General features: G+C 48.3%; 1 protein-coding gene across 4 annotated transcripts in view; it reads right to left on the bottom strand.

Annotated features, from left to right (window-relative positions):
• Nucleotides 1-16974, bottom strand: part of LOC135205584 (general vesicular transport factor p115-like) — a 489349-nt gene that overhangs the window by 376210 nt on the left and 96165 nt on the right. For 3 of the 4 annotated variants that reach the window (XM_064236368.1, XM_064236352.1, XM_064236375.1), the window contains exon 4: nucleotides 8728-8899. In XM_064236368.1, the coding sequence (XP_064092438.1) occupies nucleotides 8728-8899 (172 nt within the window). The remainder of the gene's footprint in view (nucleotides 1-8727; nucleotides 8900-16974) is intronic. The other variant, XM_064236360.1, reaches the window with a different exon arrangement.

Genomic DNA, 16974 nt, shown 5'->3' on the forward strand with positions numbered 1-16974 from the left:
GAGGATTCGGGACCACCAAGTAGTAGACCTCCGGCTTTCTGTTGAAGGGAGTGGCGAAGAGGTCTAACATTGTTCTTCCCCAAAGGCGAAAAAGCCTGTCCACCAAGTCCTGATGCAGAGACTACTCCGTACCTAGGACTTGAATCCGATGACTTAGCTTGTCGGCCAACACATTCCTCCTGCCTGGAATGTACCAGGCCATGAGCTCCAAGTTGTTGATCTCCCACTGGTGCATCTTGACTGTCAACGAGTCCTGAGTCTTTTATATTCTATCACTGTTAACACGCACTGATCTGGATACGATCAGCTATATGAGAATTCTTTGTATAATAGGTTGGTCTGGCCTATGGAACCCCCCAAGAGGGACCATGAAAGTGTAACTCTTTGAGGAAGAACAGCAACTACGCTATCAAAAATCCACTTAATCATTAGACCAATGGCCCAGAGACCTCAATTACACCATTCAAAACATATTGTAAACTACAAGAACTTAAACATCTCACAACATGAACAATTATCTTCTTTCCTCCTCTTCATTGCCTCCAAAAGCCTTTTTGAAATTCTACTATACACATTTTGTGTGTGTGTATCTTAGTATTCATTTCTGACAGTGTGCTTATTTTATATCATCCTCTTCACTGTCTCCAATACTGCATGATGCACAAGGCCTTTTTGAAATTCCTCCACCCATCTTTCCTAAGCTAATTTTCCACAAATCTCCACTCATCCCCAGCTTCCCATTCTAAGTAGGTCTGGATCCAACTCTCTTGGTCACACAGGAGACCTGGGAGTATGGAAGAGACATGTTGAAGCCATCTTTACTTACCCCTTTCATCAGTAAACCATCTACAAACATAGTGTACATGAAACTTTAGCAGTTTCCCCCTTCATTTTTAATGCTATCCTATCATATAACTATAACAATTTAACAGGTACAATTATTTTACATCAATATTGAGCTGTACATCATTTTATCCTGTAAATCAGGGGTGGACAGACTTTTGGACTACGAGATCTACTCTTAAAGACAAACTCTTTTACGATACCATACTACATAATTACATATTTATACGTGGAGAAAAAAATTTCAAATAGCGCCACAGTACAATAAAACACTTCTGATGTGAATGATAACCAAACAGGACAGAGCAATGTTTAATGTTTAAAACCATGCATGAATAAATAAAAGAAACTAAGCACAAGAACCATTAAAAAAAGACAATAACTGTGAAATGACAAACTAAACTGTTTAAATTTGTTGGTGGTATGAATGGATATGTGACTCCTGGTTCTGACCATATTTAGAAGAAAATAACAATTTGTCGAAAATTTTATTTTTCCTAACTATACAAACCTGAGGTCCTTTACAATAGTAAGGTACTTAGCGGCAGCTGAACCGGTCGTAAGCTTTTCGAACAAGGGGTTTGGTAGTTAACTACTTGTCCGGCAGTTAGTGGTACGCTCGACTGCGAGGCGAGGAGTCACTTTGCATGAGGCCCAGGAAACGCAGAGTGAAGGGTGGCATGAGGTGGGACTATATGTAAAGGACCTCAGGTTTGTATAGTTAGGAAAAATACAATATTTGTTCCGATACGGTATACAAACCATCGGTCCTTTACAATAGGAAGACTCACTTATTGGTGGGTGGAATCTGAGTCTTATGAATAGACTGGTGTTCGTCCTAACTTGGATTCCCTCCCTGGTCGTAAGAGCAGAGGGAGGGATCCTAGCCTCTGCCCAGCTGATCGGGGTGTGCACCGCAGGATCAGAGGTCAGACTTCTGGACCAAATTAAAAGAGCGAGGCAAGCGTACCTCTTATAATTAGCAAAAGCAAGAACTAGTTCCTACTTCAAGAGCCAAAGTAAAGTTATGGGTTTGTCTCTTGTTGGCTTCCACTCCCCCCCTTGTTGGGGAGTGGTGGATAAACACTTCTATCCCTACTGAAAGGGATAGAATGGGGCTCGGTTGTGTAGCTTACCTGCATCGACCTCCTGTTCAGCGTAGTGACGACCGTGGCCCTCTGCCCACAGGTAGGGGGAAGAATGAAGGAAGAAGAGAAGCCAGTCACACTCTCTTTCACTCGTCCATGCATACAGTCACACAAGGATGCGATGCTGTTCTGTCCGCTTGGGTGCTGGGTAGACTACACAACTTGTTGAGCAGCCATCACGGGTCCCAAGGAAAAGGTGTCTAAGGACCTGTGGGTGATATCCTGAAGGTAAAAAGAAGTGAAGGTGGTCTGGTATGCCCAAACCCTTGCCTTCAGTACCTGTGCCAGGGAGAAGTTCTTCGGAACGCAAGGGTTGGACCAATACCTCTGACTTCATGGGCTCTCAGACGAAGGGTACGGGTGTCGTCACTGTCAGCTGTCTCGTAAGCCCTCCTGATCACCTCACACAGCCAGAAAGAAAGAGTGTTCTTTGAAACCTCTTTCTTGGTAACCCCGGTGCTAACGAAAAGGTGTCGACACTCAGGCCTGAGGTGCCGAGTTCTCTTCAGATAGCGCCGTAGCGCCCTCACAGAACAAAGCAGCATCTCATCCGCATCATTATAGGTGAAATCCTTCAGGGAGGGGATCGTGAAGGACTCGAACCAGTCGTCAGATACCGAAGGATTCTGAGTCTTCGCTACGAAGTTCGGGACGAAATTGAGCGTCACGGATCCCCATCCCCTAGAATGCTTAACACTGGAGGAAAGACCATGAAGTTCCCCTACTCTCTTTGCCGATGCCAGGGCCAGCAAGAAGAGGGTCTTGAGGGTCAGATCCCTGTCTGACGACTCTTGGAGTGGCTCGAAGGGTCTGCGAGTCAAACTCCTAAGGACGAGAGTCACATCACACCCCAGGGGCCTGAGTTCCCTAGGTGGGCAAGACCTCTCAAAGCTCTTCATTAGGAGGGAGATCTCGAAAGAAGAGGAGATATCCACACCTCGCAGTTTAAGGACTAAGGCCAGGGCGGCTCTGTAGCCCTTAATTGCGGAGACGGAGAGGAGCTTCTCTCGGCGAAGTAAGACGAGGAAATCTGCTACCTGCTGAAGAGGGGCTCTGAGAGGAGAGAGATCCCGTCCACGACACCAACTACAGAAGACGGACCACTTCCCCTGGTAGACAGCCACAGAGGACTGTCCAAGGTATCCGGCCATCTCTGTCGCTGCGCTGCGAGAAAAGCCTCTCGCTCGCAAGAGATGGTGGATAGAAGCCAGCCGTGAAGACACAGGGACTCGACGGATTGGTGGTACCGTTCTACGTGTGGCTGGCACAGAAGGTTGTGCCAAGGGGGAATCTCTCTCGGCTCTCCGGCCAGCAGAGCCAGCAGAGCCAGCAGGTCCGGATACCAAACGGCTTGAGGTTGTTTGGGCGCCACCAGGATCATCCAAAGGTTCACAGTGATCAGCGCCCAGCTGATCACTTTGCGAATCAGACAGAATGGGGGAAAGGCGTACAAGAGGAGGTTGTCCCAAGGATGCTGAAGGGCGTCCTCTGCGGCTGCCCATCGGTCCGGCACGATAGAGTAGAAAACCTGGAGTTTTCTGTTGTGCCAGGTGGCGAACAGATCCACGACTGGACGCCCCCACAGGTTGAACAGCCTTTCCGCCACGTCTGGGTGAAGGGACCACTCGGTTCCTATCACCTGATCCCGACGACTGAGCTTGTCGGCTACCACATTCCTCTTGCCTGGAATGTAGCGAGCCGACAACTCTATTGAGTGTGCCGCGGCCCACTCGTGCACCTGCAGCGTCAACTGGTGCAACGGGAGGGACACTAGACCCTCTTGCTTGTTGACGTATGCCACTACTGTGGTGTTGTCGCACATCAACACCACTGAGTGTCCCACCAGACAGTCCCGGAACTCTTGGAGAGCGAGGAACGCTGCCTTGAGCTCCAGGACGTTGATGTGAAGGTGCTTGTCACGATGGTCCCACACATCTGCAGCCAGCAACTCCTCCAGGTGTGCGCCCCATCCCTCGGTCGATGTGTCCGAGAAGAGAAGCATCTCCGGGGAGAGAGAGAGAGGCACTCCTCTTACAAGGTTCCTGTCATCCAGCCACCAGGCTAGGTCCTGCCTCACCTCCTCCGTGAGGGATACGAGGGAGAAGGGAGGGTCCCTTGCCTGTGACCAACACTCCTTTAGTCTCCACTGAAGAGACCGCAGGTGAAGACGCCCGTGAGGGACTAGCTTCTCGAGAGACGACAGGTGGCCGATCACGACTTGCCACTGCTGAGCCAGTTGCTCCTGTCGAGGCAGGAACTGCCTTACTGCCTCCCTGAATCTGCTGATCCGCGAATCTGTGGGGAAGACTCGCCCTGCTGCCGTATTGATCAGCATGCCCAGGTACTTCATCCTCTGCTTGGGTTCGAGCTCTGACTTCTCGTGATTCACCATGATTCCCAGATCGCGGCAGAATTCGAGGAGTCGATCTGTCCTGCAGCAACTGCGAGCGGGAGCTCGCCAGGACTAACCAATCGTCGAGATACCTCAAGAGACGTATCCCTACCGAGTGGGCCCAAGCAGACACCAGCGTGAACACTCGCGTGAACACCTGTGGGGCGGTTGAGAGACCGAAACAAAGTGCCCTAAGTTGGTACACCGTCCTGTCGAGGATGAAGTGGAGGTACTTCCTGGAGGATTGATGGACGGGTATCTGGAAATACGCGTCCTTCAAATCCACATAAAGCATGAATTCGTTCTCCCTGATGGAATCGAGCACCGACCGTGCTGTTTCCATCGTGAACCGAGTCTGGCGAACGAATCGGTTCAAGGGAGAGAGATCTATCACTGGGCGCCAGGCCCCCATAGACTTCTCCACAAGGAAGAGGCGGCTGTAGAAGCCCGCCGACTGATCCTGAACGATCTCCACAGCTCGTTTGCTCATCATGGCTTCTACTTCCTGCCGAAGCATCACGTCCTTGGTCGAGCCAGGAACGTAGTTTGGAGATGGACCGGGTTGGAGGTGAGGGGTGGCCGAGACTCGAAGGGTAGTAAATATCCCTCCCGAAGGACATTTACTATCCAGGTCTCCGCACCGTAGCGCTGCCATGTTGCCCAATGGCTCGCCAGGCACCCCCCCCACGTCCGGCAGCAGGTGAGGGGGAATGCCGTCCCTAGCGTTTCCCACCTCTCTTCGACTTCTTACCTGGCCTCTCTCGTGAGAAGAAGGGCTGGGAGGAGGGCTGGTGACGGTCGCGCCTAGAAGAAGTTGAAGGCAGAGCCTTTCCTTTGGGCTTCGACAATACGATTGTCTTGGCCGCAGAGGAAGCGCTAACCAAACTCTTAGGTTTGGCCGCAGTAACTTGAGGCTGTCCAGACGCCTTCGAGACTGCCTGGTGTACCAAACAGTCACTGTCGTCAGTGTGCCGTCTTTCCACCGCAGTGTCTTCCCAATGCTAGAATTCCAGGATTCGAGCATAGGCGAGGTTCCCGATTATCATGTAACATCGGGATTCTCGTCTCGCTCACTTTAGACCGTGGTCTCGCCTAAGTTTTTGTTTTGGAGATCGTAAAAAACTCGAACCATCTCTCCCGGGAAGAGAGAGGAGTAGCTCTGTTGCGAAGACCCAGAGCTGCCTCACGCCCGGCCACCCTGGTCACTCGGGTGAGAACAGCGTCTCTACGCCGGAGAACCAGGTTGGCACACAGGTTGGCCATCTGGTGGGCCAGGTAGGCGATAGCCCTACCCCCAGACTGGCACAGTCTCACGAAAGCCGGGTCTCCTTCAGGAGTGATGTTCCCTAAGGAGGCCGCGGTTTTTGACACTGTGAGGGACCACAGGTCAAGGCATGAGACTGCTTGGAAGGCTGCCATTGCAGTAGACTCCAAGGCAAGTGCCTCCTGCTGCAAGAACCAGAGGTTCTCCGACAGGAGCTGCGGCAGAGACACCCCCGGAGTTAGCCTGGGTAGCTCCGGGTTAACCTGTTTGGGTGGCAGAGGGTCCTCCGAAGGCACGTAAAAGCGCCTCTGTCGCGTTAGAGGTGGAGGAAGGAGCTTAGCGGACCTGCTGAACCGAAGCGAACCCTCCTGTCCGGAGATGAGAGTGTCCACTTGGCCCAGCACGCTGTCAGCCAAAGCTGATCGCGGCAGACCCACCGCCGTCCTGGGTTCCTTCTTAGGTCCACAGAACGCCTCCAAGCCCGATGTGGGTTCGGTAGGTGGGAGCAGCGATCCTTCTCCAAGGTCGTTGTGCTGACAGATCAACACAATTACCTCCGCGAACGACCTCTGGATCTCGGGAGTGACTGCATCCTGTGGAGACGGACCGTCAAGCCCTGCCAACGAGAATGCCTCCCGAGAACCTCCTCCTTCCACAGGAGGAACCACGACAGACCCCTCCTGGTCTCCTCCTACCACTTGCGCGTACGACCTGGTTGGTCCGAGGACTGTCCCAGGTACGTAGGGCGTCGTGGCGGGATCACGAGGGGCGCGCCCTTCGTGATCGCTCCTGATCACCTTGCTCTTCCCGGTAAAGCCCGAAGAAGTTGAAGGGATCAGAGAGGCAGACCTGACACTCCCCCCGCGCCCACCGGCAGAGCTGGTGTGCTGAGGGAGCTGCAGGCGATCGTCAACCCGTGCTGGCGATCGGTCTGCAGGCCTGGTCGAACGGCTCTCCCGGGGAGAGCGGCTGGGCCGAGAACAGTGGCGACGGTCCCGAGCGTCAGAAAAGCTGTTGCTGGTTCCCCTCTCCGCCTAGTCCCGGTAGGAGCGGTAGTCGGGGGATCTGCAGAGTCCACTGTCGTGGTGGGAGCGAGGCCTATCCTCACGGCGCGTCACGCCGCCTGGACCAGCCGAGGCTGGTTCAGGCGACCGAGAGGACCGCTTCCTTGCCTCAGCCCGCAAGCGATCTGGGACCGTCGCGTCAACCCTGGGTACCAGCGCGTCGCCACAAGAGCGATCGCTGGTCTGGTGAGTTCCTCGCTGAAGAGGAGACGGGCCCCGTTCCCGAAGGAACAGGAGGACCGACGGAAGTCCCAACCGGCCCACCGGAGCGAGACGGACCCTTAGAAGTCTCGGCACGAGACTTCTTAGGGGGGGAGGAGGCAGCCTTCTTCTTTTTCTTCAGCTTGGGGGCCTTAGAAGTAGAAGAGGAAGCGGCGGCAGGCGACGACGACGAAGACGATGATGAAGACGAAGACAACACCTTCCTCCTCTTCCTCTTCGTCAGCTTCCTCAGCACCACCGTCAGGTCTTCCATCCAGGATGGAGCCGGGGCAGTTGCCGAAGCAACAGGGCCCGACTGCACCTGTCCGGAAGGACATGGGGTAGGAGCAGCAACAACACAAGCAGGAACGATGGCGGCAGGAACTGGTACCAAGGCTGGAGCGGCAACAAAATCAGAAACAGGAGGCGGGGCAGGAACCAGCAGCATCCTCTGCACCAGAGGTAGGTCTAGCGGTGAGCTCTTGGGACAGCGGAAGTCCGGGGCTGCGGCAGGAGCGGGGAAACCAGGAGGCGGCATAGCAACGGGCAAGGAAACCTCCGGCAGCGGAGCCTGCACAGCGGCTGTCGTGGTCACCGTGGCTACGTGCTGCGTATACACCAGGTAAGGCAGAGCAGCATAGCCCAGCGTGGATACCGTCGCGGTAGTCGTGGTGGTAGGTCCGTGTGTGACCGGCGTAGCCCCACTCGCCAGATGACTAAGCAGCCCCTGGACCGTCGGTGTCCCTTGCAGCCCCAGCGAGTACCAGGCCCTACCGAGATCGTCGCCCGTGGTCAGCAAGTCTGAGGGAGGAAAAGTCGGGCAGATCAGTGGGGGGTACCCCCTCACCCGGGGGGGATAGTTCCCAGCCCGAGCGAACGGAGGACCCCGAGTACAACTGGATGTCGGGGTATCTCGCCCCCTCCTCTACGCTCGAATGATCGAGGGAGGAGAGGGAGGAAGAAACCTCCCCCGAAGGGGAAGGAGCAATACGAGGGAGCTGAGCCGGAGGGAGAAAGGAGGAAGACAAATCAGTGACCAAGGGCGTAGCCGGGAAGTCCTCTGACAACTCCTTAGCCGGCTTCTGCGGCTTCTTCCTCCCCCCGTAGCGCTCCTACTGCGCCTCCGACCAAAAGATACACATATTAAAAGTCTCGGCGCAAGAGCATTCACGCCCTCGACACCGAGCACAAAAATCATGAGGATCTACCTCCGCACAAGAGCGGAAAGCCCCACACTTACGGCCCCCAATACCCGGGCATAGTCTACGGTTGATGGGGGGCGGGGGGGCTTCTCCGGCTCTTGGTTAGTAATTTCCATAATAAAAATGAAAAGTAAAACAGACATGCACTTACTTTTTTACTTGCAACACACACGAGTAAAAGAAAAAGTGAGTGTCTTCACGCAGTGAAGAAAACAGCATACGACAGAAACGGGCAGAGAGACGAAGAGCAGCACGTCCATCCACGAGCGCGGCCGAAAGCAAAGTGACTCCTCGCCTCGCAGTCGAGCGCACCGCTAACTGCAGGACAAGTAGTTAACTACCAAACCCCTTGTTCGAAAAGCTTACAACCGGTTCAGCTGCCGCTAAGTACCTTCCTATTGTAAAGGACCGATGGTTTGTATACCGTATCGGAACAAATAGATGTTTTGGATTCAGTTCATTAGCACCAAAATAGCTAAGATTATAGCTGGCTGAATGCCCCATTCCATTAACAAAATTTATTTCTGGATTACTTAATTTGCAAGGGATGCCCCTAAACCCAATGAATTTGCAGGGTCAAATATATAAAAAAATAAAGATGTAGTGCCCTTACCTATTTTTCAACAAATTAGTCATCAGCTTAATTGTTGGATAGCGAACTTTAAAGTCGAATTCATCTAAGAGATTAATGAGAAGGGAAATGTTTTCCTGGCGTTTTGTGAATATCTCAGTAAACTGGCCCCCCAGTTCTGATACTTGACTGTCAGGTACATAATCACCATCTTCTGAAATAAGACAGATGAAAATTATCATTACTACACTATATTCTTCTATAACAAATCATAATACCCGAATCATGTAACACACTGTGTAATAAATCTTAATAATAAATTACTTGAATAACATGAAAGCGGAATTCAAGAGATAACCAAGAACCAAGCTGGCTCTAGAGTTCTGATTTTACCTCTTAATAAAAATCTCATATAAAGTGGTGCCTCAACATACGAAATTAATCCGTTCCGAGGCGGCCTTCGTAACCTGAGCTTTTCATATCTTGAACCGCATTTTACATGTAAATTGCCTAATTTGTTCCAAGCCCTACAAAAAGACCCCAGTAAATTTTATAATAAAGCTAAATTGACCAATAGACAATGAAATACAACAATTTGGACCATTCAATACCTAACTTAATATGTACTACTAATATGTACCTGTACATAAAGTGTATTAGTGTACATGGTATACAAGAAATACTGTACGTACATACATACGTATGTAGTAAAATGTGGAACCTTACCTTTCGAGTGAGGCTATCTCCGAAAGTGGCAACAGAGGAGGACAAACGGCAGAAAATTTGTTACGCAGTACGTACACTTAACAAAACACATTAAAAAGGTCAGGAAACATGAATTAAACTTTACGAAACACACTAACAAAACCGTAACACTTAACTTTACAAAAAACTTTTAAAAAAAAAGTCTTTTTTTTTTATTTTTACATTTTTGTTTACTTTTTTATACTTTCACAAAATTTCAATTTCTTCACCACTGAATGGATGCCAGTCCGTTTACAGAATTTATCAAACCACCCCCGAGAAGCCTTGAAGTCTGGGGTTGCTGTCGATGTCCCTTCTCCTCCATCGTCTTCGGCCTGGGCAATCAAATCGCTGAAAATAGCGCTGGCCTTCTGGCAGATTGCCGTCTCAGTTATCGTATCGCCAGCGATTTCTTTGTCCTCAATCCATAGAAGAAGCAGCCTCTCCATGTCGTCATGCACGTGGCTCCTCTTCTTGGACAAAATAGTCACGCCCTTGGAAGGTGCAGCTGGTTTGATGGCCTCCTTCTGCTTAAGGATGGTGCCTATCGTCGATGGATTTTGGTTGTATTCCTATGTGATCACACTCAACCGCATGCCAGCTTCATACTTTTTTATTATCTCCATTTTTGTCTGCATAGAAAGCATCCTCTTCTTTCTGTGAACTTCAGCAACTTTCTTGGGACCCATGACTATACTGTATGTAATTAAGTTATGTAGTATACTAATTAAGTTCTCACACAACACAATAAAGTAGTACAACGAAATCACTAACATGAATTTACGTTAACAAACGAAATCGAATATGTGAACGAATGAATTCCGTGTGCGTACGATAACGCTGGTGCGAAGCAATGGCTGAAGAAGAACGCCTTTACGAGCAAGATGGGAGAGATGCTGACCAATAGGAGAGCAGGATCTTATGGCGGTAACTAGCATCAGGAACCAATGGGAGAGCGGGAGGATGGTGGCGAGTCTACTCAGTTGGCGGCACGCGAGTTTTAGAATCGTTATCGGTGGTCCGGGCGAATCTCGGGACTTTACAGCAACAACCTTTCGTATCCTGAACTATTTTCATATGCAGAGCCAAAAAAATCTTCGTATTTGCTTTCGTAACTCGAATTTTTCGTAAGTTAAGCCTTTCGTATGTCGAGGTACCACTGTACCATTTATATAAAAAGGAGAAAAAAATCTGTCTTGAAGGAGATTGGGTGACTACACCACCTGTTGAGCAGTCACTTTTCTGTCCCAAAGGAGCTTGGGTGACTACACAACCTGTTAAACAGCCACCACAGATCCCAAGGAGAATGTGTTTGGAGACCTGAGGGTGATGTCCCTTGGGTAGAATGAGGTACAGATGGTTAGAAGCTTCAGGCACCTGCTATCATTACCTGATTTACCACACAGTTACCCCATGATGCCAGGGATGGTTCCATGCCCCATGGCTTTGTGAACTTCACCTGAACTGTACAACTGTTTCCTTTGCCAGAAACATCATAAACGGGTTGGACTGCAGCATGAAGTTGGAGAGAGAAGGATGTTTCTGGATATTCACTACTTGTGCTATAGTAAAAACCAATTTTAAGTTGAAAAATAGTATCCATTAGAATTACCACATCTCCTCAATCTCATTTATTTGCCTTTACTAAACTTGGTGAAATATTTTAGTCAGGCAAATTTACTGCCCATCTCTGTCTGTCAGGACAAAGACAGGAAAGGTAATTTAAGGTCTTCAATCAAAATGTACCTATCCTGAACTACTCATAATGAAAGGTTCATGACACCTTTTTAATGCTCAAGCCTTCCAAGTGATTTATAATGTCCATCAATTTCCGATGGGAAAAAGAAAATCAAAATGTTATCCATGGCTTTGACAATACCATGCAAGGGTTTGTTGAAGCAACTAAATCATCTAGAGCAACAGTTTACCGTGTAGGAAAGGAAAGCAAAAGTAGCATGCGAGAATCTAAAATTCCTGTTTTCCAAGAGAAAAGAAAAATGTTGTAGATACTAGTTAAAAACATAGATGAATTTGATGAAGAAATGTAGACTAAATTTTAAGATGTGGCTATTGGTTAACTGAAGAGATTTAAGGAGGACAAACACAAGATGGGTAATTTTATGACCAAATTATCATACCCCCAAGAAGAGAGGCAGGGAACAGGAAATGAATTAAGAGCGTATGGAGAAGTGCCAACCTCTATAATCGGGCCTATGTTTCATCCTAAACTGGTTTTACTTTCACTGGTACTAGCAAAGAGGCACTGACACTATAGCCCAAGGGTTCCCAACCATTTTAAGCTGATAAGCACCCACCTGTTTTCTGGATAACTATAAGAGCACCGCAATAATTTTAGAGTTTGTGAATTAAAAATCTTTCCAATTAGTAAAGACGTCTTCGTTTATTTAAAGGTAAAAAAAATTTTTAATTACTTCCTTTGAAGATTCAAAAATTAATTTTACTGATTGATGTTTATTCTAAGTTACTGACATTCATCAATCAGGCATACTTTACATAACTGTCATAGATAAGGGATTTTTGACGTAAGGAAAAATCTATTTCTGGGCGATTGGCTCGTGTCGCCAGCGAAATATCCTTTAATCTATTATTTCTAGGGTAAATGTACTAACACATACAGAGAATAAATAAAATAAAGAGGAAAAAGGTCAGTATAACTGACTCGCTCACCCTCCAGGAGGGTGTCGGTATGAACACTAGGCGAGTGAGACCACTACCACGAGCCAAATGCCAATCGAAATCTCCCACTACAAAATCCCTCCAAGAGGGAGCCGACCCACAGAGTGAGCAGCTCGTACTACTACTACTCCATCCCATGCTGCCGACTGCTGCGCTCGGTGGCCATCCTGAAGTTAGCAGACAATCTTGGGCGAAGGATGGGTAGGGTGGGATTTCGCTGGCGACACGAGCCAATCGCCCAGAAATAGATTTTTCCTTACGTCAAAATCCCTTTTCTGGGCTCAGCTCGTGTCGCTGCGCGAAATCGTACCAGAGAAATAGCACAAGATTGTAAACAAAAGTAATAAAATGAGAATAAAAGATAAAATAAATCAGAATAGGTCTCAATAAAAGATAAAATATATATGAATAGACTATAATTGCTAAAAGATACATATACACGGGGTATAAAATTAGAAATATGCTTAAATTACCCTTAAAAATCTAATCATGTTAGTTAACATAAGGTAATTACATATGTACAGGTAAAATTATTTACATGTATCAATGTTATCTGTGTAACAGCATGTATCAAAAGTATAATAGCAATTAATAAAAACGATCAACAATAATAATATATAAAGGAATATATATGAGTTAATATACAAAACCCGTAATCATTATAATATGATGTATCCCCTAGCATAAAAATAAGGGGAAACATCCATGAGATCAATGTTTATAATCATTTGTGAGTGTCCCTAACCAGACAATAAGGGGCACCCACTACACTATCACAAAAGCGAGCTAAGACACAAGGTGAATGCAAATGAACCAGGTAGGAATAGACGAACTTTTGGGTGAGGCAGGTAGAAAGGAGGACTGAATCTTCTACTACAAACTAGCTAGAGTCAGGGGAAACTATGTTACCCGCTGCTACTGCTGGGAATTTCAGAGCTTCCAAGGACTTAAGGTAGTGACGTTTGAACACTGTCGGCGATTTCCATCCAGTATACTTTTTCAACTCATCGAAGTTCATATGTTGGAAATAATTAATTGAGGTGGCTACTGCCCTGACATCATGTGCTTTCGGGAAAGAGTCAGGATTGGCTTGCTTAATAAAGTACAGGATTTGTTGCCTGATGCCTTTAATGGATAAAGTTCCACCTTTTTCCCTCCTAAAGAGGGGACCCGACGAAGATGAGGAGGTTCTAGACAGAAAGGCTCGTAAGGTTGTAACTGGGCAAAGAGAAACATCTTGTGGAAGGGGTAGGACCTTCCAAGGTTCCCACCTCATCAAAGGATCTTCATTCTTTGCTAAAAAGCTACGTTCCGGAGAAAGTAGGACTTCTCCTGTGGGAAGGAACTGAATATGATCCGGGTCTCTGGATAGAGCCGACAGTCTGAAATTCTTGCTCCTTAAGGCTAAGCTTAATAAAAATAGGGTTTTTCTTAAGAGCATTATAAATGAGCATGTGTCATTATCGTTTCGGAAGCCGTTTTATGGACATCGTTTAAGAACCATGAAACTGACGTAGGCCTTACAGAAGGCCTAAGCCTAGCACATGCCTTAGGAATAGACGAGAAGTAGGAATCCGTCAAGTCTATGTTAAATCCAAATTGAAATATCTTTTTCAAAGCTGACTTGTTTGTCGTAATCGTGCTAGCTGCTAAACCTTTTTCAAATAAGGATCTGAAAAAGGATATAGCTGAATTAACTGTCATGATTCTAATATCCGCCAATCTCTCAGGAAGGTTGCTAACTTTTTGACAGCAGCATCATACTGCCTCAAAGTCGAATCCCTTTTATCGGATTCCAAGAATAGAATATTCTGAGGGTCAATATTCGCATCTCTTTTTGCCGCAAACTTCATGAAAATCCATAAAGTTAGGGTTTTGAGAAATCCCTGAGGAAGCGAACACAGTCTTCATTTGCACTGACTGGGAGAGCTTGGGACTGGGATCTGAAGAGGACGAAGGCCCAGCTCCAAAATTAGAGGATACCAGTTGCTCTTCGGCCAGTCTGGGGCTACTAGAGCCACTTGACCCTTGAATGTCCTGAGTTTGTTCAATACTTTCATGAGGAGATTCACTGGAGGGAAGACGTAAATCTTCTCCCAGTTGTTCCAGTCTAGAGCCAGGGCGTCCGTGGCATAGGCCAGAGGGTCCAGGTTGGGGGCTACATAACACGGTAGTTTGTGGTTCGCTTGTGATGCGAAGAGGTCCACCTGTAGCCCTGGGACTCTTTGAAGGATCCATTGGAACGAACTGTTGTCCAGTGACCATTCCGACTTCTAGGGGTACTGATCGGGATAGGGCGTCTGCTATGACGTTTCTTACTCCAGCTATGTGAGTGGAGGAAAGATGCCAACTGAACTTGTCTGCCAGGGAGAAGATGGCTATCATGACGTGATTTAGATGACGTGACTTGGAGCCTCTCTGTTTATACAATGTACTACCACTGCGCTGTCCAAGACTAGCTTTATGTGGGAGTACTTGGGTGGGCGTAACCTTTTTAGAGTCAAGAACACTGCCATTGCCTCCAGTACGTTTATATGGAACTGACGGAACTGAGGTGACCAAGTCCCTTGAACCTTTTTGACCTGGGAATACCCTCCCCAGCCGCTTAAGGACGCGTCTGTGTGGATGGTGACCCCTGGTGGAGGGAACTGAAGGGGTACTGACATTGATAAATTCTTGACTCTCGCCCATGGCCGAAGTCGATTCTTTAGAATCAGAGGCACTGAGGATAGTTTGTCCCTGGACCTGACGTTTGCTCGCGAGCGCCAGATTCTGGTTAGGTCTTTCAGTTTGGCTTTCATTAAGACGTTTGTCACTGATGCAAACTGGAGAGAACCCAGGATCCTTTCCTGGGCTCTCCTTGACGCTAGTTTGTGACTTAGAAATCGCTTGACTGACTTTGCTATTTCTTTCCTTTTGGTTGATGGAATCGACAGAGTGTGGGATGCCAGATTCCATTGAATGCCCAGCCACTGAAAGTTTGACTCTGGAGTGAGTCTTGATTTGGTCCTGTTTATTTTGAAGCCTAGATATTCCAGGAACTGAATCACTTTCAGAGTAGCTCTGTTGCATTCCTCGACTGTTGGGGCCCAGATCAACCAATCGTCGAGATACGCTACTACCATGATCCCTTGCGATCTGAGTTGTTGCACTACCACTTCCGCTAGCTTCGTGAACACTCTGGGTGCCACGTTGAGTCCGAATGGAACTACCTTGAAGGAGAATGTCTGGTCTCCTATCTTGAAACCCAGATACGGACGGAAGTGTCTTGCAATAGGGATATGATAGTAAGCGTCTGTAAGATCGATAGAGGTGGTGACGGCCCCACGGGGAAGTAGGGTCCGCACCTGTGAGATCGTGAGCATCTTGAACTTGTCGCAGCGGATGGCTAAGTTTAAGCGGGACAAGTCTAAGATTACCCTTCTTTTTTGTGAGCCTTTCTTTGGCACGCTGAACAAGCGACCTTGAAATTTTAATCTCTTGACTCTCGCTATAGCTCCTTTTTGAAGGAGATCGTCTGCGTACTCTGTCAATTCCTTGGAAGGAAGTTGACGGAAAGGTCTGGATGGAGGTGGGTTCGTCAACCAGCTCCAACCCAGACCTTTTGACACTATGCTCTGAGCCCATTGGCTGAAGTTCCACCGGTGGCGAAAGTGAAACAGCCTCCCTCCTACCTGAAGTTCTTCATTGGTTCTGGTAACCGCCTCGGCCTCCTCTGAAGTGCTTTCCCCTGTTAAAGGAGCCTCCCGATCCTCTCCCACGAAAGGAACGCTTACCTCTACCTCCCCCCTTACCCGAGCGGTCATACTTCTGAGAAGCTTGACTCTCGAAGGCTTGATTGTAAGCTGGAGAGATGGCGTAAGAGGTGGAGGGCTGAGGCTGAGGGGATATCACATAAATTTGGCTGTGATTGACCTTTAGAAGTGGAGGGTTGGGCTGTCTGCACTAACGGTACTGTTGGAACTTGTTGAGGAAAGCGTAGTTGCTTCTTCTGATAAGGTTGGAAACGCCTGGGTTTCTTTTGTCCCTTACCTTTAGGATCAGGTCTTGCCTCCTCTTAGCCGAAAGGCCCCAACGATCCTTAAGCTCTGGTTTAACCTGGTAGCCTCCGACTGGACCTCCTTAACCATAGCTTCTGGGAAGAGATCTGCTCCCCAGATGCTAGACGAGAGTAACCTATTCGGTTCATGCCGAATGGTTGCCTCTTGTAGGACATGCTTCCTACAATTCGTCCGAGCAGTGGCAAACTCAAACATATCTGACTGTACCGTTTGAGTCAGGGCTTTGGTCATGAGCTTAAAAATCGGTTCTGATCCATAAGCCATGGTAGCTACCTCAGACATAGCCATAGAATTGATGGATCTGGCTAGACGCGATTTTGCATCAAACTCGGCCTAATAAGGCTATGGGAGCCTGGTAGCTTTTCACCAAACTGCTCCATAGCACAGTCCAGTTTGAGTTTGCCAGCTGAGAATGTATTCGGCAAGTCTTCCCCACAATTCTCCAACTGAGGGGAGCAACGGAGAAGTGGGATCCGCTTCCTTCAACTGCGGTATAGATTCCCCTTCTGGGCCGCTGGGATGTCGACCTCGCGATCTTGGTTAGGAACTGGGAGCGGGGTACTACTCGTCCCATTGTAAAATGGTAAAGGGACTCTTAAATGGTTGTATCTTGGTGTTAGAACAATCCATGTCCTCTAAACACCTGAGCCATTCTCTCTGAGCCTGGTCTCGTGAGTAGAGACTGTCTCCTTAGGTACCCTATCGTCCCGCACCATAGCCGACGGCGTAAGCCTTGCGTAGCCTATGAACGGAGGCTGGAGGTCTTCCGGGAAGAACTCGAAGTCCT

The sequence above is a fragment of the Macrobrachium nipponense genome, chromosome 11, assembly GCF_015104395.2.
Source record: "Macrobrachium nipponense isolate FS-2020 chromosome 11, ASM1510439v2, whole genome shotgun sequence".
Classification (NCBI taxonomy): domain Eukaryota; kingdom Metazoa; phylum Arthropoda; class Malacostraca; order Decapoda; family Palaemonidae; genus Macrobrachium; species Macrobrachium nipponense.